This window comes from Acartia tonsa, chromosome 5 (assembly GCF_053477335.1).
Source record: "Acartia tonsa isolate MP-2025a chromosome 5, ASM5347733v1, whole genome shotgun sequence".
Classification (NCBI taxonomy): domain Eukaryota; kingdom Metazoa; phylum Arthropoda; class Copepoda; order Calanoida; family Acartiidae; genus Acartia; species Acartia tonsa.
Genome location: NC_137264.1, coordinates 37,157,463 through 37,184,110, shown reverse-complemented (window position 1 = coordinate 37,184,110; position 26,648 = coordinate 37,157,463). Strand labels below are relative to the sequence as shown.

The 26,648-nt window shown below is 35.3% G+C and overlaps 1 protein-coding gene across 1 annotated transcript in view; it reads right to left on the bottom strand.

Moving 5' to 3' along the window:
* vir (VIR_N domain-containing protein) overlaps positions 1-25,380 on the bottom strand; it is a 33,433-nt gene extending 8,053 nt beyond the window's left edge. The window contains exons 1-26 of the mRNA XM_080162569.1: positions 24,834-25,380; positions 23,936-24,092; positions 23,048-23,267; positions 22,193-22,237; positions 21,721-21,928; positions 21,068-21,370; positions 20,322-20,843; positions 19,903-19,986; positions 19,031-19,129; positions 18,562-18,675; positions 18,077-18,241; positions 17,301-17,744; positions 16,208-16,293; positions 15,524-15,637; positions 14,972-15,144; positions 14,415-14,565; positions 13,005-14,023; positions 12,475-12,577; positions 11,776-11,893; positions 10,785-10,884; positions 8,885-9,016; positions 7,952-8,179; positions 7,355-7,641; positions 6,936-7,038; positions 6,262-6,350; positions 4,879-5,618 (exon numbers count right to left, since the gene is read on the bottom strand). Of these exons, the coding sequence (XP_080018695.1) occupies positions 4,879-5,618; positions 6,262-6,350; positions 6,936-7,038; positions 7,355-7,641; positions 7,952-8,179; positions 8,885-9,016; positions 10,785-10,884; positions 11,776-11,893; positions 12,475-12,577; positions 13,005-14,023; positions 14,415-14,565; positions 14,972-15,144; positions 15,524-15,637; positions 16,208-16,293; positions 17,301-17,744; positions 18,077-18,241; positions 18,562-18,675; positions 19,031-19,129; positions 19,903-19,986; positions 20,322-20,843; positions 21,068-21,370; positions 21,721-21,928; positions 22,193-22,237; positions 23,048-23,267; positions 23,936-24,092; positions 24,834-25,075 (6,046 nt within the window). The 5' untranslated portion in view covers positions 25,076-25,380. The remainder of the gene's footprint in view (positions 1-4,878; positions 5,619-6,261; positions 6,351-6,935; positions 7,039-7,354; positions 7,642-7,951; positions 8,180-8,884; positions 9,017-10,784; positions 10,885-11,775; positions 11,894-12,474; positions 12,578-13,004; positions 14,024-14,414; positions 14,566-14,971; positions 15,145-15,523; positions 15,638-16,207; positions 16,294-17,300; positions 17,745-18,076; positions 18,242-18,561; positions 18,676-19,030; positions 19,130-19,902; positions 19,987-20,321; positions 20,844-21,067; positions 21,371-21,720; positions 21,929-22,192; positions 22,238-23,047; positions 23,268-23,935; positions 24,093-24,833) is intronic.
* Positions 25,381-26,648: the final 1,268 nt, after the last annotated feature.

Sequence of the window (26,648 nt, the reverse complement as noted above, 5' to 3'; positions counted from 1 at the left end):
CCAAAGTTGTTAAGCCAACGAATAAGAAAACATTATTATAAAACATTGGGGACTAGTGTAATAAACAGCCCATTGCCCCCCCCCTCTCTCGCTGTACAAGGGCACTAATAACAAAAAATATCGCAGCCAATAAATCCAACATGTCTTATTGGAATTCAGATACAGATGATTTTATAGAAACATTAGAAAAGTTTTGATGGACAAATAACCTGTAAACTTTATGTAAAAGTAACAGAATGGTTGTAGCTTTCTTCTAGCTGACCGCTTGATTGATATGGTTCAAGTAAATCTTCTAATAAGTCCAGAGAAGGTTTATAACTATTTTGGGGGAGGGAACCATTTCAGGATATGACTAAAGACGCACTGAGAAGTTTTTTATGAGAATATATACAATTGACGACAGTAACTGACATGGTTCTTATAGGTAATGAAATCATACTAGATCTTAAGAATCACTACAGAGGTGAATGGATTAATAATATTTGCGACCCCATTCTAATATTTCCAAGTGATTTTTTTTATAAAAAAGGGGGGGGGGGTAATATGTAGAGTCTCGTAACACGACATACCAGCAATTTTATTTTGGGTGTAGGCTACTCATTTAGTTTTATAGATAATTGAGTAAAATATTTTTTGGTTGATTCATAAATACCCCAAGGTTTAGTGTATTTTGTAGTTTTTCTTAGGCGGCGGCGGAAAATGACGATGAAGTTTTATAAATACGTTATCTTATTCGTTAGCTTAAAACTTTGGGTACTTTTTAATGAAATTTGATTTATTACTTTCAGACTACCTAGTGTTCAAATTTTTTCAGGCAATAATTTTAAACTACAGAAGGCAAGGGGCAATCTTGTTTATCATCATTTTCGTATACCTAACTTTAGATCCCTGAAAATCCTCATAATAAAGTAACTGGGCTTTTGTCTGGGTGTCTGTACCGTAGGATCACGCTAACCGCTGAACCGATTGGATTCTCCCAAACTGGGTAGTTTCTCATAGGTTCTGGGAAGGTTTATAACTATTTTGCGGGAGGGTACCACCACCATCCCTAAGAGAAATCGTAAAAAAATCGAAAATTTTAAAAATATTCTAGAGACTTGAACAAAACATAGACACAAAATCTTTTTTAATATTCAAGAGACTTGAACCCACATAGACAAGAAATAAAAAATAGAGCCCATTAGGGGCGTAGCCGCTAGTGATAATATACAATGCTTAAAGCTTATAAAAAGAGATTTTTTTTGTGATTCCAAACTCAGTGAAAATAATAAACATAAAATTATAAATCAATTTAAAAGCCCCTTTATACCTTATCATCTAATATTGTTTAGAAAAGAAAATTACATCAAACTATTTAGATTACATTTTTTCTGTGAAATACTACACATAAAAGGGAGGGGGGGGGGGGGGGCGTAATGACATCTAAACTCAAACAGTGAGCAAAATGGTCTAAATATTGAGCTAGATTCTTGAAACTTGGTACATAAGCCTAGTCCATTAGGTACTACATCTTAATGAAAAAAATATAAAATTTATATTTTTAGGTTTGGTAAGAAAACCCTGCGGAAATAGGATTTTTAGGCCTTTTTTGGTCTATTTTGATGTAGAAACTTACTTTTATTGTCTTTTCCTAAGTTTTTTCCTTGAATACACTACGTCTATTCATAAGAACATTATTTAAGATGGTTTAGCAAGTTGGGGACTGAAACTCACAAAAACCTATATTTTGATATATAACAACAAAAACTTTAGAAAAAATGCACTCCCCTTAGTCCGCAGGGGTCGGTCCCCAACTTGCTTAATCATCTAAAATAATGTTCTTGTGAATAGATATAGTGTATTCAGGAAAAAAACCTAATACATAACAATTAAAGGTAAGTTTCTACATCCAAAGTAGACCAAAAAAGGCCTAAAAACACCATTTCCGCAGGGTTTTTCTCCTTAAACTAACCTAAAAATATAAAAGGGAAAGGTAGTTTGCGGGTAAAATCCGTAAATGTTGTGTGTTTTAAGTTAAAAACAGTACCTAGTAGATGATAAAAATTTATGTTAACTTATAAAAAAAAAAGGGAGAAGTAGGTTGCGGTTAAAATCCGTAAAGGTGTGTGTTTTAAGGGTTAAAAACATTAGAACAATAATATTTACTAAATATGTGTATTCCTCATTGAAAAAAACTAGACAAAAATTTTTTTTTTTTAAGTTAACGATACCTGAAAATTGTAAATAAAACCTGAAAACCTCACCAAAAGCTTTGCTAATGTCAAGCTGACAAAAATTAATGGGTATAGTCCCTTTCGTAACATCGCACCTTGTGGGGCGATTCTTTGTTTTTTTTGCACAGTAGCTTTTCTCCTATTTCTAGCCCCTACAGGGGGCTCTAACCCTGCGAGGCCAATAACCTAACCCTGTGGGACAATCACTTAACCCAATATAACCCAACCTAACCTAAAATAACCTATAAAAAGCCATTTTAAAAATACGACGAATCGCCCCTTATGGGGCGATGTTACGAAAGGAACTATTCCCAAATCAATTTTAACATATAATACATAGAATTACTATGGACAATCAAATAATGTTTTAAAAATGGATATTAAAAATGGCATTAATTGTAATCTTTTAAACTCTTTCAAATACCTAATTTTTTTTATAATTGTCAATTTTGTTATTATTGTCAGTTTGACAGTGGCGAAGCATTCGATGAATTTTTGATTTTTTAACAATTTTTTTTAACTATAGTTCTTTTTAATAAGGAATATACAAATTTAGTAAATATTATCGTTCTACTACTGTTTTTAAGCCTTAAAACACACACCTTTACGGATTTTACCTGCAACCTACTTTTCCCTTTGTTGTCTATAGTTCTTTTCAATAAGAAATACACATATTTAGTGAATATTATGGTTCTACTACTATTTTTAAGCCTTAAAACACACACTTTTACGGATTTTACCCGCATTCTACCTTTCCCTTGGATTTTTTTGCTATTTACATGTAGTACCTATAGGACTAGGCTTATGTACCAAGTTTAAGAATCTAACTCAATATTTTGACCATTATGCTCACTGTTTAAGTTTAGATGTTATTACGCCCCCCCCCCCCTTTCTGAAATATTCCTTATGAATAAGATTATCTAAAAGTTAATAATATTGACAAAAATTCTAAAAATATTTAATTATGCTTCTATAAAAGTAACAGGATGTCTTTATGTATGTTTGTAGCTGAAGATCATGATAACTGCTTAGCCGATATGGTTCTCCTTTTCAGTGAAGCTTCTTATAGCTCCAGGAAAGTTTTGAAACTATCTTAAAGGAGGATACCTCTATCCCCTTGAGAAAGTTGAGTGCCTTTGAGTCACAAGAAAAAAACTAACCATTTCTTAAAAATATCTACGGAGGAAGGTGAAATGGACTGTAAATTATACTGATACACATTCTCTCATTCGTTGGCTTATAAACCATTGGGTACTTAAAATTAACCATACATTTATTTTCCGAATGTCAGTACAAACCCATTGAAAGACGTGAAGCAAAAGAAATATTCCAGTTCTCTAAAATCCGGGTTGGAAAAAATAAATCCCTATGGAAAGCGGAACTTACATTTGAGAATATCTTCCTCAGGTTAAATAAAAGAGAAAATGTAAACGTAAATGTGCTTAAAATATACATTTTAGAAATTTAGAAACAGTTAGAAACATAATTCAAATTGTAATATGTGATTAATTATTTCTCGCATCGTATTATAAACAGCCCGTGGCTTCGGCACCTCGGGGCTAAAAAAAAAACTGGTTTTAATCTTATTATTGTACATTCTATATGCGCGGAAACGTTTACAAAAATACATCTAAAATTTACTTCTAATAAGACAATTCATTTATCCTTAAGAATACGCTAGATTTTGTCTTATTCTGTTGTAAAACTCATAATCTAATTTTAGAGTCTTCTTTACAAGCTTCCATAGATTCTAAGATTTTCTATAAATACAAAAATGAGAAACATATTTGATTGTTTATAGAAAAAAAGGATGTAAACCCATAAAAGTATACTTCCTATTTAAAGTTTTAATAATAGTCTTTTTAAAAACTATTTATTGAAAAGAAAAGTGAATTCATTGATTTTGTTTCTATAAATAATAGGTCCTAAAAATTATGAATAGAAGAAAGTTCTAAAAATAAATTGTACTATTTTCATTGTTTATTATTCCTCTGGGGGCAGATGAGGGAAAGGAAGATTGGGGGGTGAAGCGGAAGTCGACCTTAAACTTCTAATTCAAATTTTAAAAAAATTAGGGTCGATTAAAGGGAGGGTGGAGGAAACCTCCCACAAAATTGTTATAAGTCTTCCCTGTACGTACATTAGAGAAGCATAATTGAAAAGGAGAACTATAATGGTTCAGCACCAGCAGTTAGCCAGATCCTTTGCTCCACACACACACTCACACACATACAAACACACACAGACATATGCGGGTTAAAGGCTGAAATGTTTTATATGTCTGTCCATCATAAAAAGGAGGATTCAACCCTACCACCTTAAAGGGGGCTAAAGCACAAATTGATCTAAGCACCTACAAGCAGTAAAGTTGACCTCAATTAACTTACAAAAATCATAACGGGTATTACTTTAGAACTGGTAATTTCTTTTACATTAATACCTACCAAATTTTGAGTTTGGTTTCAGGATTGTGTAAAGAGTTAATTACAGAAGTATCGCAATAGAATTTATTTTTTATCCAACTCGCACTAAGAGAACTATTTTTACTAACAAAAATAAAATTGTTTAGAATTTTATTTAAATTGTCTGCTAATATTTGTTTTGGCTAAATATTTTGTTCTTTAAAAAATAATTATATTATTTGAATACTGAATACATTCCTGAGGAAAATCTAGCAGCCAAGCCAATTCAGCCAGCGACAACTTTCTGTAACCTCCACTCTCACCATCTAAACTTTCTGTCTCAGCCACCGGGCACAAATCTGTCAAATAACGTACAAATTCCGCGCAAAATTTTGCACACAAATCGTTGGCCGGGTCTAAATCACGCACAACCGCCGCGGCCAGCGCGTAAAACGTTCTGTGCCGTTTGGCAGAGCTGTTTAGGCACGATTTTAGTATGCTGAATGTTACATTAGAAACAAACATTAATTTCAACGTCCGGATTTTCAATTGGTGAATTGAAAAAATTGTCCTTAAATGTGGCTGTTGCAATTTTGAATCGTTGTTGTTGCTTTTGCTATGGGAAGACATAACGTCACCGCCGTTTTCATTCGTTTCCGCCAGCGCCGCTGAAGTTTCGACGCTAGTGGTTGGTGGCTCTGGTGACACGGCGGTAGAATCCTGGTCCGCCGGCGAAGCACCGGTAGTAGTAATCATGGACGGTATTGTTTTGATACAATTTTCAAGGGGTGGTGTGGCATCTTTACAACGAGGAGAGCTCAGCAGACAATTCAACATGGATGTTATAACAGCTGGCGACGGCAGGCTGTCCGCCAGGTATTGTTGGTTGGCATCTGTATCCGCCATAATGTAACTACCGGCTGGCAGGTCATCAACAGATCTCTGGGCCAGGCTCTGGTTTAAATCCAGGATTGTGTAAAGAATGCACAGGGCTGTCTCACAGCTAGAAAAATTAAAAATCAAGAACATTAACTAAAAACATGTAGTCACAATTAATACAACGAATATTTTTAAAATATATATTAAGAAAACAAGCAATGATAAATCTTAGCATAAAAATATTTTTAACACATCCGGTGTTGAAAATAAATCTTAATACCAAGTTGACATTGAAGAGTTTAATTATCTAGGAAAGGAGAGGACAATAACGATAATAATCTAAAATCCCACATATATACCATCTCCCATATGGACGTGGTTTACCTCAGAGTGTCAAGCACCTCCCCACCCCCTATTTTAAATAAATTGAAAATAAAGGTTGAGGTGGGTAATTTTTCGTTTCTTTATTTATTACTTTAGGTCGGGTTAGGTTTAGTTATATAGGGTACTTGGTAGCCCCGCAAGACTAGGCATGAGAAAAAACTAAACCCCCATTCTTATTTATTAAAAATATTAGGGAGGATTCATTGTTCGATAGAGGCACTTTGAAATAAAGCGCCTAAATAACCCAAGGAGATTCAATAGTTATGGAATAATACAAAAACTAATATCATATAAATTTTATAATATGTAAACGCTAGGACATACGGAATGAAAATAACCTGGCTATAGAGTAGCTACGCTACCTACTAAACATAAATATTAACCTCTCATCTTGGTTTTGAAGACACGCATCAATAATATTGATAAAATTGTCCGCAAGTTTTTCATCCTCAAGCAAAGACATGAATGCCGCCTGAATTTTAATAAAATATTACAATCATGATATTATCTTTATATGAAAGTAGCAGGATTTCTGCCTGTGTGTCGCGAAGGATCTCGCTAACCGCTGAACCGATATCTATGGTTCTCATAGGTCTAGGGAAGATTTATAACTATTTTAGGGGAGGGTACCACTACCCTCCCAACTAAGAACAATATATCAATCTATGCTACGCTGTACTTCACTTTGTATTTCATACGTCCGTCATTCCGAAACGATATGAGGGAAATGTTATTTTCTCAGCAGCTTTTTAAAATAGAGTGCTATATTTTTTTTTGTTGTTAGATACACCTATTCAAAGAGCATCCATTATACAACCTACTTGGTCTGTTGATCTGTCATTCATGCTATAAAAATATACACTTTAAAACGTGTGAAAAGTTTCAAGTTTAAATTTTCTATTAATTTACCACTTAACATTTACTCTCCAGGATAGATCTTCGAGATAGGCATGGAATCGAACTTATCTAGGGTTTCTAGGAGAGTAATTTAAGTTTTTTATCACTAATATTGGGGGTTTTATATGTAAATTTTTATTGTAAGAGGTTTTAATATTACCTTTAGATGTGGTAGAGTAAGTAGGTACTCCAATAGCCTGAGTAAGTTGACCGCTGCGGGTTTACACGATGTCAAACTTTCCTCTACTCCAACAATTATGCTCCTAAACAAATTCTAGCTCAGATCTTATGTTATAAAATTAGATATTTATTTAAAAACATTTATTCAATACTGAACCCTTAACTGATAAACCTCCCACCCATAGTTATACAATAGTGAATCTAAAATAAGGAGGGGTATTTTTTTCCTATGCCAACTTCCTGCTAGGGGCCTTTTTTCGGGGGAGGGGGGAGGACAAACCTTGTCCGCTTATCTTTTAGGAGGGTTAAGTGTTTTCTGCGTTTGACTAAGCACTTACAGGGGAAAAACCTCCTCCTTACTTTCTTCTGACTAGTTAAGATTGTATTGCTCTATTATACCTTAGAATAGCAGTGCTGGTTGGAGGGGCCAGGCCAGCCAGCTGTTCACAAACCTTCTGTAACAAACAGCGCAACAACCCGCTAGCCACCCCACCCAGCGTACACACAAACTCTTGCAGCAAATCCGCCAGTGGGTGCATGTGAGCACTCCACAAGCTGCGTATGTTGAGGACAGCTGTACGCTGGTCGGCCGTCAGCTGGCAAGGAGCAGGCAGTGGCAGCGGTAAGGGCAACAGTTGTGACATCAGATGAAGGCCGGAGATGTAGTTTCCTGGAGCCGATAATACCTGCAATTTAAAAGATAAGATAAAAATAAAATCTATTAGAACCATAATTAGAACGTATTTGAGGTGTAAAAGGAATTAAAGTAAATGTTAGGTATTGTTATTTATCGTATCGTATTATTAACAGCTTTCCGCGGATATAAAAATGTACAATTGTAAGATTAAAACTAGTTTTGTTACCACCGTGATACCGAAGTAGGAAACTGGATAAAATACAATATGATACATGATTTTTCAGTATGGCTTAGAACCTATTCTAATCCAGCAGATATTAAACGGTTTCAAAGTGATACTGTAAAAAATAATAACATACCTGGCGAATAACTTCTCTCATCATTTCAGTCCAGGACGACTTGGAGATATCATCCTTACTGGGATCAATCCTTGGCTGGGTGTGGGCCAGCAGGCAGCCTTCCAGCTCTGCCATGGTGTTACAGGCAGTGCCGTAGTGCGGGGATGCAGGTGGTACAACTGCCAGCAATAGGTGCACTCGCACAAGGGGCGCGAGAGCTCGGTGATCACGAAAATTGGCGCCACGCACCTACAAAAATATTGAAATTTCATAACCATTATACTTTTCGTTTAGTCATTCCTTTTTTATTGTTAGGTTAATCGAATATATAAGGTTTTCCGTTTTTGTAACTCTACATTTTACGTTAGATTTGGATCTATTTTTAAATCATCTATATCAGTTGTAATCTAATTTTCCGCATCTTAACTTAAATTAACCATAAATATTTAATACTAGGAATGTATTTATGTATAGGTCAGAATAAAACTTGAATGTTGATGTGTCAGAAAATCACTAAAATACAGGTTGCATTATATCTTAATATAGACAAGGACATCCTATTATATAAAGTAGTAAGTGTTTTTTGTTTGTCCCGAAGGATCTCGCTAACCGCTGAACCGATATTGTTTTCCTTTACAGTGAAGTTTCTATAAGATCCTGGGAAGGTTTTTAACTATTTTTGGAGAGGGTGTCTTCACCCTCCCCCCCCAAAAAAAAAATATTTTTAAAAACTCTTTTGAAACTCAAATTTAAAATGGGATAAGGTCGTTTTCCCCTCCTACCAGTCCCCTAGATGCTTCTAGGGGCGTAGCCGCTAGCACTTTTTAAAGCGGTATAGAAAGTCAAGCCTTTTAGGTTTTTTTGATAATTGAAATTCACATTTTTTTCTCTCATTGTTAGAACCGGTTTCCGCCCGTTGAAAACGAGCATATTCCAAGCTATGAATAATATTACCTTTATCACAGAGTTAATGGTATGTGCGAGGATAGCTATGGCTGGGCGCAGGACTGCCAGGATCATGTTCCCCTTGCTCCCCAGGAAACTGGAGGTGTGCATACGAGGCTGGATATGGTCGTCACAGATTTTCTGTAAAAATATATTTTCTCGTATTCATTCGATACCGATTAATATCCGGTGGATTAGAACCGGTTCTCATCCATACGAAAAAAAGGGGGAGGGGGAAATGTAGTGACTCGTCACTCGACATACCAGCAATTTTATTTTGGGTGCTACTCCCTTTATAAATAATTGGGTAAATTGCCAAATTCGGCGAGAAATGCAATAAGAAAAAAATTTTTGTCGGCGGCGGAAAACGGCGAAAATTGCGGAGAACTGCGGTCCCGCCGCCTGTTTTTTTAAAGATACCAAAACATAGGTTAATTTGACACAATTCAAAAGATTTTAGCCAATTATCTCTAAAACTAAGGGAGTAGCGCCCGAAATAAAATTGCTGGTATGTCGTGGCCAGGGTTTCGGATCCGGATCCGCAAGGATCCGCATATTTTTGAGTCCAAGGATCCGGATCCGGATCCTTGGACTCAAAAAAATGCAGAAAAAAGGGAAAAATCTACCTAAATTTATATACAATCTCAGACATTCTCTTGATGAGAGCCAATCTTTAAGGTTTAGGGTCAGACTTGAAAATTAAAAGTATTTTTGACTTCGAATTAAAGAATAAATATTTTTGAAAGGTTTGGTGATTTCATTTTTATTGTCAAGGATCCGGAACCGGATCCGGTAGGATCCGGATCCGCACTGACCAAATTTTGAGGATCCGGATCCGCAAAAAATCAATGCAGATCCGAAACCCTGGTCGTGGCACGAGTCACCACATTTTACCCCCCCCCCCCCTTTCGACTAAAAAATTGAGGATTGAATATATGTAAAATATGGCATAGCATATCATATAATTCCGTTTAAGTTTTCTAACATGAAATTAATTTATAGAATTTTGTGCAAAATCAAAAAAGGGGATGCGTTTTCTGAAGTATAAAGTATATTCATTTCCAATAGTAAAGTTTTACAATTTGACTCCAGTCATGCATTTTTCGTTTCATACAACTTTTTATTTAGTATATTTAGCTTAAAATATTTTTTTAATTAAACCCAAACCTGAGAAAATATAATTTTAAATTCAATTATATGATGAATATTGCTTTTAGTTGTACATGTACACACACTAATTTGGTGTTGACAATAACATGTATATGCAGGGATCTTAAGGGATAAGACAATCTAATGAATTCGATTGTGAACAAAATTACCCCATGAATAAATTAAAAGCACTTATTGGAACCAACCAATCAACATTTAGGAAACATGTTATAAAAACTTTGGTTACAAGTATAATTTTCAGTCCAATGTCCTCTCCCTCCCTGGATAAATGAACCTTTAATTTAATATACATATATATATATGTATATATATATATGTTTATATCTTTATTTACATTAGCATTTTTCTTTCATTAATAAATAAAATAAATAAATAAAGAGTTCTTAAAATATTTTTTCATTTTCCACCCTACTCGGTGAGAAAAAACTAGGGGGAGAAAGATAAAAAAATCTTGTGCAGAATATACACCCCTGTAAATTGTAAAATTGCGAAAGAACCCAGTTGCGTAAAATTGAATTAAACAATATTGCATTCAAAACAATATTTGGCAAAAATAATAAAACTTAGGTAAAACCATCAAGTGAAATAAATCCTAAATAATATTTGGGGGGCAAATGGAGAGGTCGTCAATTTTACTATGTATTATATGTTGTCCCCCAATCACAGCTGAAAACCACGTATAGGTTTCGTGATTTTTTTCGAATAAATTTTGTTATTGATATAAATTGTTTAAAACTACCTGTATTAGATTAAGAAGTAGCTCCAGAGTGTCTGATGAGAAGAGAAGTAAAGATTTGTACTGCCAGGCAAGGTCAAGCTTCTCCAACTCTGTATTTTCCCTGAAAAAAAGGATGAAAATATTAGAATTGGCAATCCGAATCCGAAATCTGCACAATTTTTGTATAGAAAATCCGAATCCGCAATTCAAATTGCAGATTCGGATTGTTAATTTTTATGACTTTTGTAGCACTTAAAATGTGGCAGACAAAACTAAATAACGTAGTAATGCATAATATAAAGTTATTAAATAAAATTTAAAGATGACCAGGGATTTTCCTCAAAAAATGAGTTTTTCATTTCTATTTTCAACTTCCTTACATGTTATATATGGCGAAAACTTTTTTGTCAAAAATACAACTTTAAATAGCATTTACTAGTTAATAGAACTACAAACTTTTTGTACAACAAAATACACATAACAAAGAATGACCAATAAAATATGTAGTATGGTACTTAGAGTAGTGAACTGTTTATATCATTATATGTCTTAGTAGAATATATTAGGCATTGGATAGATATGATTATGTGATAAAGAATTTCAACATTGACCTGGCCGAACTTTTTTTTATTTGACATTATCTAAAAAAGTTAGTGATTTGGCACATAAATTACACGAGAATGGTCTATTTTTATATATATGTTGTATGGTTAGTTGGTATTTCCGTGTGAGATAATGTGTATATCGTAAGTAAACCGGACGGTTTAATTTAAGGGAGGGGGGGGGGGGGGGGGGGTAATGCAACCATCTCGTAATCAATGTATAAATAGCACTTAGAATTCGAATTTCGATCTAAAATTCTGCATGAGTAATCCTTGGTAGGTCTATTTTCCCTAAATCGAACAAAAAAGTTGAAAAAGTAACGGCTCATATCGATATATTCGTATAATATTTGGTTACTTTTGATTTGACGATTATATTATTTACTTTGGCAATTTTCTTTATATTGTACCTGGAATAGTTAGGAACGACCAGATTGGCAAGAATCCTAAGACAGGTTATGTTCTGAGGACTGACCAGGCAGGCAGTTTCCAGCCCTTTCCGCAGGCAATCCAGCACACTCAAGATACCTGGGGGAAAAAATATTTTTTAAAGGAGAGGTTTTAAAATTTTCGTTTTTAAAATCACAACATTAAATATATAAAATATATCATCCTTATTTCGGGATGCTATTTAAAAACGCGCTGACAAAGACGTAATAACAGAAATTTCCTACTATTAACATTATACCTAATCGTTCAGTAAAAACAAGCATAAAATTAATAGGACAGTTTTATCAAATCAAAAGGGGACTTCGTACGAACGAGAGCAATTTATCCTTTCAGTTTTACCTTAGTTTTAAAACAATATCCTCAAATATTATGTTTGAGATCAGAAATCAAAATTAAAATCCATTTAAATTATAAAATACAGGTAAATACAACACTTTTAAATATCAACTGTGCTCTTATTCACTGTGTTAACATTAGGCATATTATACGGAAAATTCAGCCAGAAATCACATGCCCCCTAATTGTTACAGGAATCATAATGAAAGGCTTATAAAATACTCAATTTAAGTTAGAACTTACCATTATGAACGACCGTACGAACTTACTCTTAGTGTAAAGTAAACATTAAAATGTTAATTCAAGAGATTTGAAAGTTTTACCTTGTTCTGAGTGAAGTTTATTTGGTTGCTGGACAGGTTTAAGCCAGACAACCAGCTCGCTTAACTTGCTATGCTCGTCATGAGCTCCAAGACTGTACAGAGCCTGAAAAAGTATTTTTTAAAGAATGAATTTATTTTTAAATGTTCAAATCTCATACACCTACCTAACTATATAGGGAAATAAAATTAATATGGATATAACAAAAAATTTACACAGATAAAAGGTTATTTTTTTAAAATCATATAGGTAGGTATCTAGGTATTAAAATAATATTATATAAAATATAAAAAAAGTGAGTTTTCAAGGTGGAGATAAACTTTTTCATTTCTATGGGAAAATCGCCGAAAAACTGCCTAACTTTAATTTGGGGGAAATAGACTTACCAAGTAAAACACATGCTAAGTTTCATAACGAAATTTGGATTCTAAGTGCCATTTGCGCATTGATTACGAGATGGTTACATCCCCCCCCCCCCCACTTCCTCCCCTTCGGAAGAAAACACCTGTCTATAACCATAATATTAACTCACCTTTGAATACTTGGTTATAAAATCCAAATGTTCACAGTTCCTGACGCACAGCAGTACAAGCTCATTAGCATAGCCGCGGATACCACTCTTTTTCATATCCTTCTGTCCCTGCATGTCTGTATGGTTGCACAGCCGCACCACACCATCCAGGTTGGACTCCATGGTCAGCACCTGGATAACAGCCTGCTTCCCGTTGCTAGTAAACGTCAGGCCAAATAAAGATTGTATTGTTGACAAAATTGTTTCATTTTCAAGCTGGCGTCTGTTCTTAAAAACGCTGGATTGATCAACACCACCAAAAATGTCATATTCATTGGTGTCAGCGGCTGAATATTGGTCTAGCTGTTCAGCCATTAGAGTATCCAGGTAGAGAAGTGTGTAGAGGCGGTATATAATCAACTGGCCATTGGCTGACTCGTCCACAGCAGAACTTTTACCATCAGCTGTCAACAAAACTGTAATCAAACTTTGTAATTGTTCCGTGTTGCTAGCCATGAATTTTAAACCTTCCATGTTGGCTGACCAATTGGACAGCAAAGAACAGATACTGGATATTAGGTTGTATCTTAGCGCATCTGGAACGTGGCTTGGTACGGATTCATGGAATGATGACAAATCCTCACTGTTAAGAAGACACAGGATTGCTGTAATAATATCTATTACGCAGCCTCCAGCTGATAGCATTCGGAAATACCCAACCTCTGGTTGGTGAAAAATATCCCTGTTAAGATTAAACCTGTGCTTGCAGGGTAAATATCTGGACGGATGCGACATCAACGAATCAAGATTTTGGAACGTCCGCTCTAACTGTTTAACACACTGGATCAATCTTTTCATCACATTTGAGGTAAACTCGGGGCCGTTGCTACTGGCGGCCTCCTGTTGCTGCTCCAGGAGTTCAACCTGGGCGGCCATTTCCTGTACAGTTTCGTACAGGCTTACTTTGTTTAGAATGCTTTTTAATGCAAACTTTGTTCGTGTCCGTTCTTTTGCACTCACAAGGGCTAGAACCATTTCCTATTAATAGCAATAAGATTATTATTTCATATTTGAAAATCAAGTAGGCTGACGACATAACACTTTACACATAAAGACAGACTATAAAGGAAAAACAGAATATAAAGGCAATACTAAATTCAGACAGTAATCTAATCGAATCTTTGAAAGCTTAGGTATTTACATTAGGCATTTCCGAAAGGCAAAGTCAGGGTATTCAACACAGGGTTCGAGATCCCTTGCAGATGCCAAAAATAAAGGAAGAAAAAGGGAAAATTGGCCATTTTTATACAACCCCCAACCCATTCTTTTCATATTATATATCCTGCTACCAAAGTCAGAATTTCAAACGAAAAATCCGTAGGTAAGTGTTCCTTGATGCAAGTTAGAATCAAATAAAAATCTAATTTTCCTGGTGCGGTGTTGATGAAATGAAAGCTTGGAGGCCAGCCTGGGTGTCCAGGATCTTATCAAGAGTCCTGACCACCAGAAGTTTCACAGGTATACACATGTTCTCACACACGTAAATACTCCATAGTCTAATTATAATTAAACAAGTGTTCAACTACTTATGATATGTACCGCATTCATCCGTTGTGGAAAGGTTAAGGTTCCGAATCTTAGTCCTTATCACGCCATGACTAAATACGTAAACTAGACAAATTAATACCTATAAATACAGGAAAAAATATTCAAAACAATTTTTTTTTAAGTTTTTAAAATTTTGATCGACGGGTAATTTCTCACCCTCACCCCCTCCCTCTTTTAAATATTTTGAAATGAAGGGAGGGGGGAATACATACCTGCACTATCCCCACAGAATAACCCAGACAAAATATTATAGAACCTTACTAAACTAATCTGATCTGAAGTAATAAACAACTCATATTTTCAATAAATTCTAAATTAAGAGAGAAAGTGAATTAGAAAAAAAACAATACGCTGCAACTTTTTTCTTCGGGTATGATCTAATTAACTAAACACAAGCATTTCCTTTGAATTAGTCTGATGTCGATGATTTTGTTTTGATTGATAGTTCTTGGGATTGAGGATATTATTTGCATCAAAAACTTCATACCAGACTTCAAATGTCGTAGTTTGTTGGTGGCTTTGCTTTGTTTCATAGCCAGATCGTAGTCTAATCCTATTAAAAAATGGCATCTTTAGATTTTATGATTTAAGCGTTTTTAAATAAAACTACATCAATTTTAACAATCGAGAAAGAAGGAGAAATAGTAAAGTATAATTTCCTTGACTTTTTAAAGCTAAGACTATTGACTTCGATCGCTGAAATATTGGAATCACCTAAAAACCAACTTATGTAGGTACACTTTCCCTTCATCATCATCATTGCCTTTTAGTTCTCGGCAGAACGTAGGCCATGCACAATGGTTCTCCAATCTTCCTTTGTTTCGGCACGTTTTGAGGCATTGCTGAAAGATGGAATATCCTTAGCTTTCAGTTAGCTTTAAGTTCCCTTCAGAAGTTCCTAAAACTGAAATTGGTCTTATAATTAGACATACCTGTTTCAACAACATTTATAAGAGCATTGGCATGTTTAATGGTGTCATGATCTTGGATTCTATCACTGTCAATCAGCTGTTCAGGTCCAGTCAACAGCTGATCAATAAATTGACCTGGTATTACGGATTAAGGGATAAGTAAATGGGTTAATTTGATAGATTTTCAAAAGGGCTCTGTAGAAAATGAGTAGGTATTCTTACAAAAATAACTAAAACATGAAAATATTTTACGGTCAAGGGAAAATGATATAAAAGATTCGGGTGTGTATATTCTGCACAAGACTATTTTTTCTCCTTGCTACGATTTTTTTATTCCCCCCCTAGTTTTTCCCACCAAGGAGGGGAGAAAAATGGAAAAATATTTGAAGAACCCTTTATTTTTATCATTTTATCCCCCCTCCCATATTTTTTTAGTTTTTTTTACGAGGAGGGGAGAAAATAGAAAAAAATGTTTTCAGTTCTCTTAATTTTTCCTTTTTTTTCCCTAACCACATATTTTTTATTCCCCCCCCCCCTTTAGCAGGGTTATTTTGCAGAATATACACCCCAGACTAGTTCACATTATTTTAATTTGACATTTAGATGCAACTAGGTATTCTTAATTTGTTTTGATTTTAGAAAAAATATAAATACAGGGTACGAAACCTAAAAGTTTTAGTACATTAAGTTATCCTTTAACCCTGCCTTCTTTATCTAGCAGAAGAGTAATTTCTTCTAACTTTTCTATCCATGTCTCATCTACAGTTTCTTCTGATGTTTGGGTTAACCTCCTATAACAAAAAAGTTCTTTTTTATAATAATTATAAGCATACACTAAACACATTAGTTGGGTTTTCGCAACCAAAGTTAAACCCAACTTTTGTGCTCCTTATGAAGGCCAACCCAAGTGAAACCCAACTGTTGTCCTCTTTATGAAGGGCAACCCAAGTTAAACCCAACTTTTGTCCTCCTCATGAAGGCCAACCCAAGTGAAACCCAAATGTTGTCCTAATTATGAAGGCCAACCAAAGTTAAACCCAACTTTTGTCCTCCGCATGAAGGGCCACTCTATAAAAAGGAGTGGCCACCCCTTAAAAAGGAGGAGAGGGGTCACCTAGCGCAACTGATGAGTTGAAAAGTACTGCATGTATGAATTCATAAGATATATAGGTGATTTTCCTCAAAGCAACAGAAACCCAACCCCACTTACTTATAAAATTAATTGAGGGAAAGGTATAGTTAATCCTCATGCCTAACCCATGACCTGTAACCCTTTACTTAATATGATCATCCAAACACACAACACATTTCCTCCCCCCTCCAATTAAATAATAAAATAAGAGGGAACTTTTGTGTTACACTAGGCACTTTAAGGGAAGCAACCGATATATCTTAAAACTTGTTAGAATTAAACTAATACCTAAATAGGTAAGTTAAAATGTGAATCACATTGATAATAGTTAGGTAAATACTAAAATAGGCAAACATCATTGGTGGTCATTAATTCAAATCGTACTTCATGCAAGTTTAAGAAAAGATAGCATGTTAAATTGTTAATTTCATAACTGAAATAGGAGCTGATGGCAGTTCCACACTGTACACGGGATGGTTAATTTACCAAATGCCATTCGTTTTTTGCAATTTTCGAATCACTTAAAACATAGCCTTCTAATTCATATTTTCGAAAATTTTAACAGTTTATAATGAGGACATTGACGCCTTATAGATTAGCTTTGCACCTTAATCAGATACACGAAATTAACTTTACTTTTATAACTTTATAACACATAGAGCTTGCCTGAAAATATCTGAAACTTTTTGCACTTTTGCCTCAATGGGATCAAGAGCCACCCCATTGGTCTCATGTTTATCCTCCCCACACTCCTCTTCAATATCGCTTTCACCGCCTCCGCCCCCAACACCATCCCGAGGCTTACTAGGAGTCCGATTTTGCCGGCTCGGGGCGGGGTTCATAGTCCGTGTTGGCTCATTTGTATCGGGGCCAATAGTCCGTTGATCACACTTGGTCACAACACCACTGGGAAGTACACCGGGCGGTGTCCAATATTTTAGAGCGGTGACGGGAGGCGGGTTGGCAATGTCGAAAATGACGACAGGATTGCCTAACATTTTGTCCTCCTCCTCCAGGTCGCTGGCTGTGCCCTGGCTGGCGGAAAAATTGATGGGCTCAAAGTCATCGGACCATTCTGCCTCCTCGTCAGAGATTTCTTCAATATCCTCTCTAAAAAGCAAAGTAAAACGTTGATATAATATTAACATTTTGTAAAGAATTATTTTTTAGAAGATTTTTACATTTATTGGGTTATAGCGCAGCAAGGACGATTAATTTTCGCATTTGAACGGTTGGACCGGTTGATTCCAAATTTTCATTGGATTATAGCAGTTGTAAACCACCCAATAAATGTTTGTAAGTTAAATATATAACGTCTCATTGATTGAGATCGGATGCATATCATTGATAGCAGCTGAATGAATCTGTTTATAGATGGATTATTGAACATAACTTGTTTTTAGAACAGCTGCGCTACCAAAAATAGTGGAAATGTAGATTACCTGTCGAGTGTTCTAAGTCTTAAATGAGCCTTATCTGGATGAGGCATATCACTAGGACCATCATCATCCATATCCTCCTGGTCAGGTATGTCAGGAATATCTCCATCAGATATGTCAGATACGTTGTCCAACACGTCCTGCTGCTGCTGACCTTTCAGGGTTCCTACACCAAATACTTTGTCATTTTTTTTGTAAATATATTGGGATAAGTCAATATTATATGTACATTTAAATTCCCTTCAAATACCAAATTTTAAAGTTCTATTTTGTTGGTAGTTAAAGATGGAAATTGGAAGATGTAAAGTGATTATTTTTAATTACAGAAAATTTTGAATAATTAATCTTTATCAGATAATCGAATGGGTAGAACTTCTCAGAAACATAATTTTTTGTTGGTTCAAGGCTATTTGCTTGACCTCCCCTACATAATAGAAGTGAAGCAACTGTTTTTTGTATGTAAATAGTAAATGCAAAGAATGATTCCTGTATCAACTAGAACACTGCCAGGTTGTGGCATAAGTCCATCATGTGGAGCTCCTATCACTGCAATATCACCTCCCAGCGGGGGACCAACATTGTATGCATCGTGGTGACCATTCCTAGAAAGAAATACACATATGTACATTTTTTAAAAATCAATATGTAGGTGGGTACAAAACATTATAAGTAGCAAAGCAACTCTACAATTAGAATAAAACAACAATATAGTACATATGAAAATTGTTAAAATTAACATCATGAATATGTTAAAAGTAAAGTGTTAAAAATCAATTAACTAAATACTACATGGTTAATTGTTCATTTTTTTTTCTATTTTCTGTGCATCTTTGAAATTCAAATTAGGCATTGAGTTCTTTCTTTCTGTCAGTTTATTAATAATTAAATTTAAATCAAAGCCTGCGGGGCTTCACAGTGCTAAAAATACCCAACCTAAAGCATATGAGTTAAGATTACCTGGATGGAGATCTATGTAGGATAGGTGGGGGTGAGTATCTTTTCTTCCAGTGATCTGGAGATCTTGTTGGCACCAGGTGGCCACCATCATACGGAGACCTGACATTTTTAAATAGTTTTTCATTGAAGATCTTTTCATAATAAAGTTAATCATATTCATCATAGATATAATATTAATAGCTTTTTTCCTGAGGCAAGTAAAATTTCAAATGACTGGACCAATTTCGCTATTATCTACTTCAGAGGCATTCTTAATCTTTAGGTACCTAAAAGGCTAGAGTTTAGTTATTATAAAAACTAGCATATCAGCTAGGATAAGTTTAAAATAAGAGAAACAAACCCAAAAATAAATCAAACCTTACATAAGAGAAATCCAAAAATCAAACGACACACATTAATGCAAGGAAATTTGTTATTAACAAAAACAAAACAACGGATCTACTGCAGTTCACGGTAAAATATTGCCAAAAACGAATATTGCCAAAAATCTATGAATTTTAAAGGCTACTAGCTGCCAAACGGCTGAACGTACAGATCATACCCGCACACCATTTTAAGCGGTATAAGAAGGGCTACAAATAATCTTGAATAGCCAAGATCCAATGATGCACAGGGAAAGCTTCACTGAAGAAAAAACGCGTAAAATGGGCCTTTTGCGCGCATTTCTCTGCACTGCGAGATGATTATGGCTATTCCAGATTATTTGTAGGCCTTCTTATGCCGCTTAAAACAGTGTGCAGGAATGATCTGTACGTTCAGCCGTTTGGCAGCTAACAGCCTTTAAAATTCATAGATTTTTGGCAATATTCGTTACCAGCAATATTTTACCGTAAACTGCAGTAGATCCAAAACAACAGTTTTTCCATTTGTACCTGGATCTAGCTGGATAACGAGTAGATGGTGATCCACGTATTCTCGGGGATATGGATCTTCGTCGCGGTGAAATAGATGAACGTCTAAAACAAGAATAACCTGTGTATACAATATCATAGTTACCATTAATTTTCGTAGCAATTATATTTCTAATAAGTCAAAATTTTTGTTTTATAGGGCCATCAGATAAACTTGTGATTTTTAATCAATTTATGTAAAAATGTTAACTTTCTAAACGTATAACAGACGTGAGAAAATATCAAGTCGTCGGGTTGCTACTCTACAAAAAAGTTAACACAAAAAATCACAATAACAGAACTTGATAATAATAAGTCGATATCTTGTTAAAAACTTTCGGTGCCAGTATAATTTAGTCAGAATGTCTTCTCCCTTTCTTATAACCTTAAAAATTAAATACCTTGGTGAAAAATGCCTTCTACTGCCACTTGATTGCAGGGAGTTTCTGTCATAATCCCGCGGGGACCTCGACCGCTCTCTGGAATACCTGGCAGCAAACCTGTCCCGCCCACCGCTCCGTGGTGAATAATCACGCGGCGACCCATCCCGACGAAAATCAGGCGACTTACGGTCAAAACTGGGCTGCGGACTCCTATATATTCTAGGCGAGCGTGATCGCGGTCGCAGGCCACCACTACCGCGAGCACTGACAGGCGAGTGATGTGCAGGCAAACGGTCGCGTGATCCCGGCCGCGAGTATTGCAACGGCGACCGGGAAAGCGGTGATCTACCACCCGGCGACCGTGAACCACGGCGATAGGATTCTTTCATCGAGTTGTACGACCGCATGCGATAACTGTCTTTTGAGCCGTCCCTGGAACGTCGACCGTTGCGCGATAATGAACGGGGCCTGTGGCCGCCGCGTGGCGACTCGACAGATCTTGAACGGTACCGACTTCTTTCAAGAGAATTTTCTCGTGACCTGAAAAAAAAATATGTTCATCAATGTGGTAAACAACTATTTGGCCGGTTATTTGTAAATAATGTTTAGTTAAATTTGAAGTTTAAAGATTTAATTCCTTATGTTAAAGCTAATGACTTTTATGTATTTTTTAGCTAATACAGTATGTTTAATCTAATCTCATTCTAGGTTTTCTTCTCTTATATAAAATAATATAGGTATTCATATTTGAAAAAAAAACTTACCTAGAAATGTAATTGTATCCTGGAGACCTATCTTTAGATCTATATCTCGGTGGCAAGGGACTTCCGCGGCTGCCACTTCTACGCACCAGTCTATCCCTAGAGCTGGACCGGCCAACTCCGCGTCCATGACGTGAATCTGGCCGCCTGCCCAGCCGTGAGCTCGACCTGCGTAGTGGCAGCAGGTCCCTCGAGTCGGATCTTCGGCTAGAAGGACGACCGGCTCTATCACGAGGAGATATGGAACGATGGTTGGGTCCTCTGTCGCGGGAATGGGATCTGGGATGGCGGTCGCGAGACCCAGACCTGAAATATCATATTATATCTAAATATAAAAATAGTACCTACCTATTAAAATATGAATTTTAAGACATTAGCAATATTGAACTTATAAGGAAAAATCAAAGTTGTTAAATTGAATTATTCCCTGACATATCGACAACACCTGCCAATTTTTGTCATATTTATGGTCTTGTAATATTGTAATATCAAAACTAATCGTACAATTATTTGTTCCACATGCTTTATTATTACTATCATATACATCTTCCTCTGATCTATTTTTTTCTTCTTTTTTTTTATAAATGTTGTTAATTTATAAATTGCTGCAGTATTTATGCATGCACCTAATTGATAAACTAAAATATTATATTAACCTTCTATATCTTTCTCTGGAGATGGGATCATCAGGAGAAAATGATCTGGACCTTCGCAACTTTCGTGGAGGGGAACCAGAAACCCTTCCAGCTGGAGAAATTGATCTCCTGGATTTTTTCCATGCATCTCTGTCTCTATCCAGGTGATTCAAATCATCTTCCTTTTTTATTCGGACTTTTTCCGCCATTTCAACTTCTGTTTTTAGACCTAAAGAAATAAAACTATGATTTCAACGGCTAAAACGCGGCATAAAAAAAAGAGGGCTGTAATTTTTAGTTTCAGATGTCAGCTGAATGTTGTTCTTTAAAAATGTCAAGGCACGGTTGAAAATTATTACTTGTAAGTTGTAGCTTTGCTGGAGCAAAATAGGCAGCTTGATGAAATTAAAAGCAGGCTGCCTTTTATCGACATTGTTTTTCTATTCTTAGGTAGGTATGTTAGTATTATGTAATTTCTAGATAGGTAAAATACCTGATTTAGAATTAGGCTCAATTTTAGGTTTTACAGATTTCCAATCTAAAATAGATAGGTTTTCTTAAGAAAAATAGTTTTGGTGAAAGAAATATACCTAATCGAAAGGAATATTTGAATATTTAAGTGATTATAGATTTCTAACAAAAAAAAAATTAAAGCTTCAATTTACTAAACAGCATAAGATTTAAAATAGATGTAGATAGGTTTGTATTACAACATCAGCATACCAAAAAAATAATATTATTAAACAACTTTTTGGGGTATTCTTCAATAATACTTAATGCATAAGATATTGGGTATATTTTTGGCAATTGTTAAAAATCCAAATTAAAATTTAATTTTAATGTAAGGGGGGGGGGGGGATTTTGACACATTTGCGTAAACCTGGAGTATATGCTTTATCTTTGGACTGAAAGGATAGGTCATTAAAGATAAAATCATTCTTATATGATGAAACACCCGCAACTTTAAGATTTTCTGGATAGGCCTCCAGGTGGTCTCTGTACAGGTAAAAATGAAAAAAAAAAATTTGGAGTTAGAGGTCAACTTATTATACAAAATATGCATCTTTTTAAATGTTATTCACGTATTTGATGAAAAAACATGCATATTTTGTTTCATAAGCTGACCTCTAACTTTTACATACATTTTTTTCATTTTTACCTGTACAGAGACCACCTGGAGGCCTAGAACTCCGGAACCTGGAGGCCTATCCAAAAAAAATCTTAAAGTTGCGGGTATTGTATCTTTAATAACCTATCCTCTCAGTCCAAAGATAAAGCCTATACTCCAGGTTTACGCATATGTGTCAAAACTTACCCCCCCCCCCCCTTTGTTCAAGTAAATACTCACCATCATTATTAAGCCAATCAGCCGGAGGCTCAGCTTTTAGAGCTACCTCACTATGCTTAGCCGTCCAAGCAGCCGCATAGCTTTCACCGATACTCCGCCCTGCTGCGTCTGGCAGCGGAGATTCAGGCGGTCTGACCGGCTCCTCTTTGATTCGTTGTAAATCATCATGACGAACAGTGGCGTTCTCTTGCACAGATGCTGGAGTTCGAGCTTGTTCCTGCGCACGAGAAACAGTCTTGAAAATTCATTTTTATTTTAAATTGTATTCTACATGAACCTAATAAACTAGTTAATTACCTTTAAAATATTTAAGTTAAGATAATGTTTTAATTTTTGTTTACTTGTATGAGAAAAAACAAACTAAAGGGATAGTTGCATGAAGTGCATTTCAGAAAAATTATTTCCAGCATAAGTTTTAAGTATACCATGAAACATATATAATTTTATATTACAATAAATAACAAACAATTAGACATTACTAATTCAGTAGTCATGCTGTTTTTGTGAGAGAAATAAAACAGCTGTATTACGTGTATGTATCATAAGAATACGATTTTCAAGTCTTGATATAATTAAAACTACAAGGTAGAAAACTGAAATTCTTTCAAATATATGCCCTATTAGTATTAATGTAGTTTAAACCATTGAACAGGAAAGACTAGGTATACAGTTAACTAGATCCAAGCTTAAATGTATTTAAGTTGGCTTAAACATCTTATGTTTTTTTTTCTTGCTTTATGAGTTTTGTTTCTGTTGTATTTGCCTTCAAAATAACTGGCGTACTTTTATTCTTCATTGAATACCTAGGACTCTAAATGAAATTCAACAAGGCCAGCAAAATAACTTGAATATCACTAAATTGAACATATAAACTGTTTCACGTTCCTGGAGGTCAGTGACGATACCGTATACAGCCAGAGTAAGGGCAGAGTATGTGCCTCTCAGCACTAGACCATCTGTGGGCAAGTATTTGCTGCAGTTCAGGCTGATCGTATCGCCAGCGTTGTAGCACAAGGTTCCAACATTTTCAAATGTCGAGGCGCCTAGTTTTATAGAAAGTGTTATGATATGCCTACATCAAAACAATGAATTCATAGATGACGTTGGCAAATCTCAAACTATAAGTGACAAATCTTACAGAGATAAATAACCTATTAAAAATCACACTAAAACACGATATACATAGATAAGTCATATTAAAGCATCGAAAGAGATTTGGTACGTAGCTAGTTGGACTATGCCAAAACTCGTAATTTGAAAAAAAGATTAGCCTGCATTAACTATTTTTCTTTAAGGGTCTTAGAATGTATTATGATGATCACATAATCAATCGCCTATTAGACAATTAACCAATTAACTCTTTCGTGGATTAAAAGAAATGAAATTGTGACCTTAAATATATAGTAAGTCGTAATAGTAGTTATTCTCCCCTTTTGACAATGTGCTCAGGTGTTAATTGTGAAATTAATTCGTTATCACTTTTTTATAATTCTAAATTAATAGCATTAAACGAAATATATTTTGTTTGAAAAGACGGTTCTAAGATTTGTTTAACAAATAAAGTTGGCGCGCAGTTTAACTTTAAAGTTTGATTAAATAGATAATTTTCTAATTTACTTAATACTTTTGGGTTAAATATGATATAAGTATACTTAATTTGATATACTTTAAAATCTACACACTATTGAATAAGTTCATTATTCATATTCATATATTATTATTTATAGTAACAGTTTTGATAATTTTCATTTCTATATAGTTTTGATGTTTAATATAACACTTTCCTTGAGCTCTAAGATTGTTGACAAACAACTCCAAGTCAAACTTTGCCGGGTTGGTCGCGCCCATCCTTGCGCCCCCGGGCAGGTTCGAGTGAACCTTGGCGCCCAGGGGGATAACCCTGACCTCCCGAACGCAGACAGGGCTGGGGAACTGGACCAGGTCCAGATTGAGTTGGTCAGCGGCGGCGCCGCTCACCCCAGCCGCCGGCAGCTCGTGCGAAAAGGTGTCAAAGAATAAGAGCTGCATCCTTTTTTGCGGCTTTTTGTGAAATTTTCAAGACTTTTGAATTCAAATAACTATGTCATTGTTATGCAACTAACAAGATCACTTTTGTATCCTCCTTGCTATGGAGGAATACAGTCACATTGTTGGATTTTTGCCACAAACATAAATATTTTTTTCTTGGTTGTGCTGTGTATTTATTACATAGAAAAATAAACCGTGTCTCCCACTACAAACCACGGCCACACACACACAAATTCACGATTTTTGTGTACACTTGACACAGAAATGTAGACAACAAATACCCTGTTCAGGTTTCCTCCGAAAAAATAAAATACATGTTTATACAAAGCGACCAGTGTTCTGAGGAATTTAGAAAATTTAAAAAGAGCTAAAAATCTTCAGAACAATTCAAATCAAATTTAAATAAATATCAATAATCTAGTAGTTTTTTGATTTTTCAGAATTGTTTTAAATTCACAACAGAAAAAAATTTCAGAGAAAAAATTATCTTTTTGAATTAAATTGAAATATGTTCTGAGGAAACTTAAAAATTTGGTTAGATAGGTTGCGTGATATTATTATTGTGGATAGTTTAGTTTGAGGTTGCGTGATTTGTTTTCCTTGAAATTCATGCCGAATTTCTCCTTCGACTCCCATAACTGAGGTAGTAAATAATTTGATAATATTAGAGAAAAACTTTGGCGTTATTCTTTTATTTCTTTAATAAAGAATAAAAAAGCTGCAGTGATTTACGGGCACCATCCCAGTTGAGGAGTGAGATTCTACCCCATACGAAAAAATAAACCCCCCCCCCCCGCCATCTGTCAAAATTAACCCCCCCCCCCCCGGCATCATTTGATTTTGTACCCCATCTTAAATTTTGGTCCCTGTAATTTTCAATGTTTAAAACAAAGCTTGGTAGTAATAAACTATGAGTTATAGGGGTAAAATATTACATATGGGGTAAGTATATAAAATATGGGGAACAAAAATCACACATGGAGGTCCAAAAATTAATATGGGGTCATTTTTTCATGATGGGGTAGCTTCAAGTGCTTATATCTTGAGAACCGTAAGAGATAGAGGCCTAGTTGCTTGACTGTGGTAACTCAGATTTACATAAGAAAGCCATTTATGCACATGGGGTGTCAAAATTTGAGATGGGGTATTTTTTTCATGATGGGGTTTCAAAATTTGATATGCGGTATTTTTTTCATGATGGGGTAGGTTTGAGTGCTTATATCTGGTGAACCGTAAGAGATAGAGGCCTAGTTGCTTGACTGTGGTAACTCAGATTTAAATAAGGAAGCCATTTATGCACATGGGGGACCAAAATATGATATGGGGTATTTTTTTCATGATGGGGGTAGTTTCAAGTGCTTATATCTTGAGAACCGTAAGAGATAGAGGCCTAGTTGCTTGACTGTGGTAACTCAGATTTACACAAGGAAGCCATTTATGCACATGGGGGACCAAAACATGATATGGGGTATTTTTTTCATGATGGGGATAGTTTCAAGTGCTTATATCTTGAGAACCGTAAGAGATAGAGGCCTAGTTGCTTGACTGTGGTAACTCAGATTTACATAAGGAA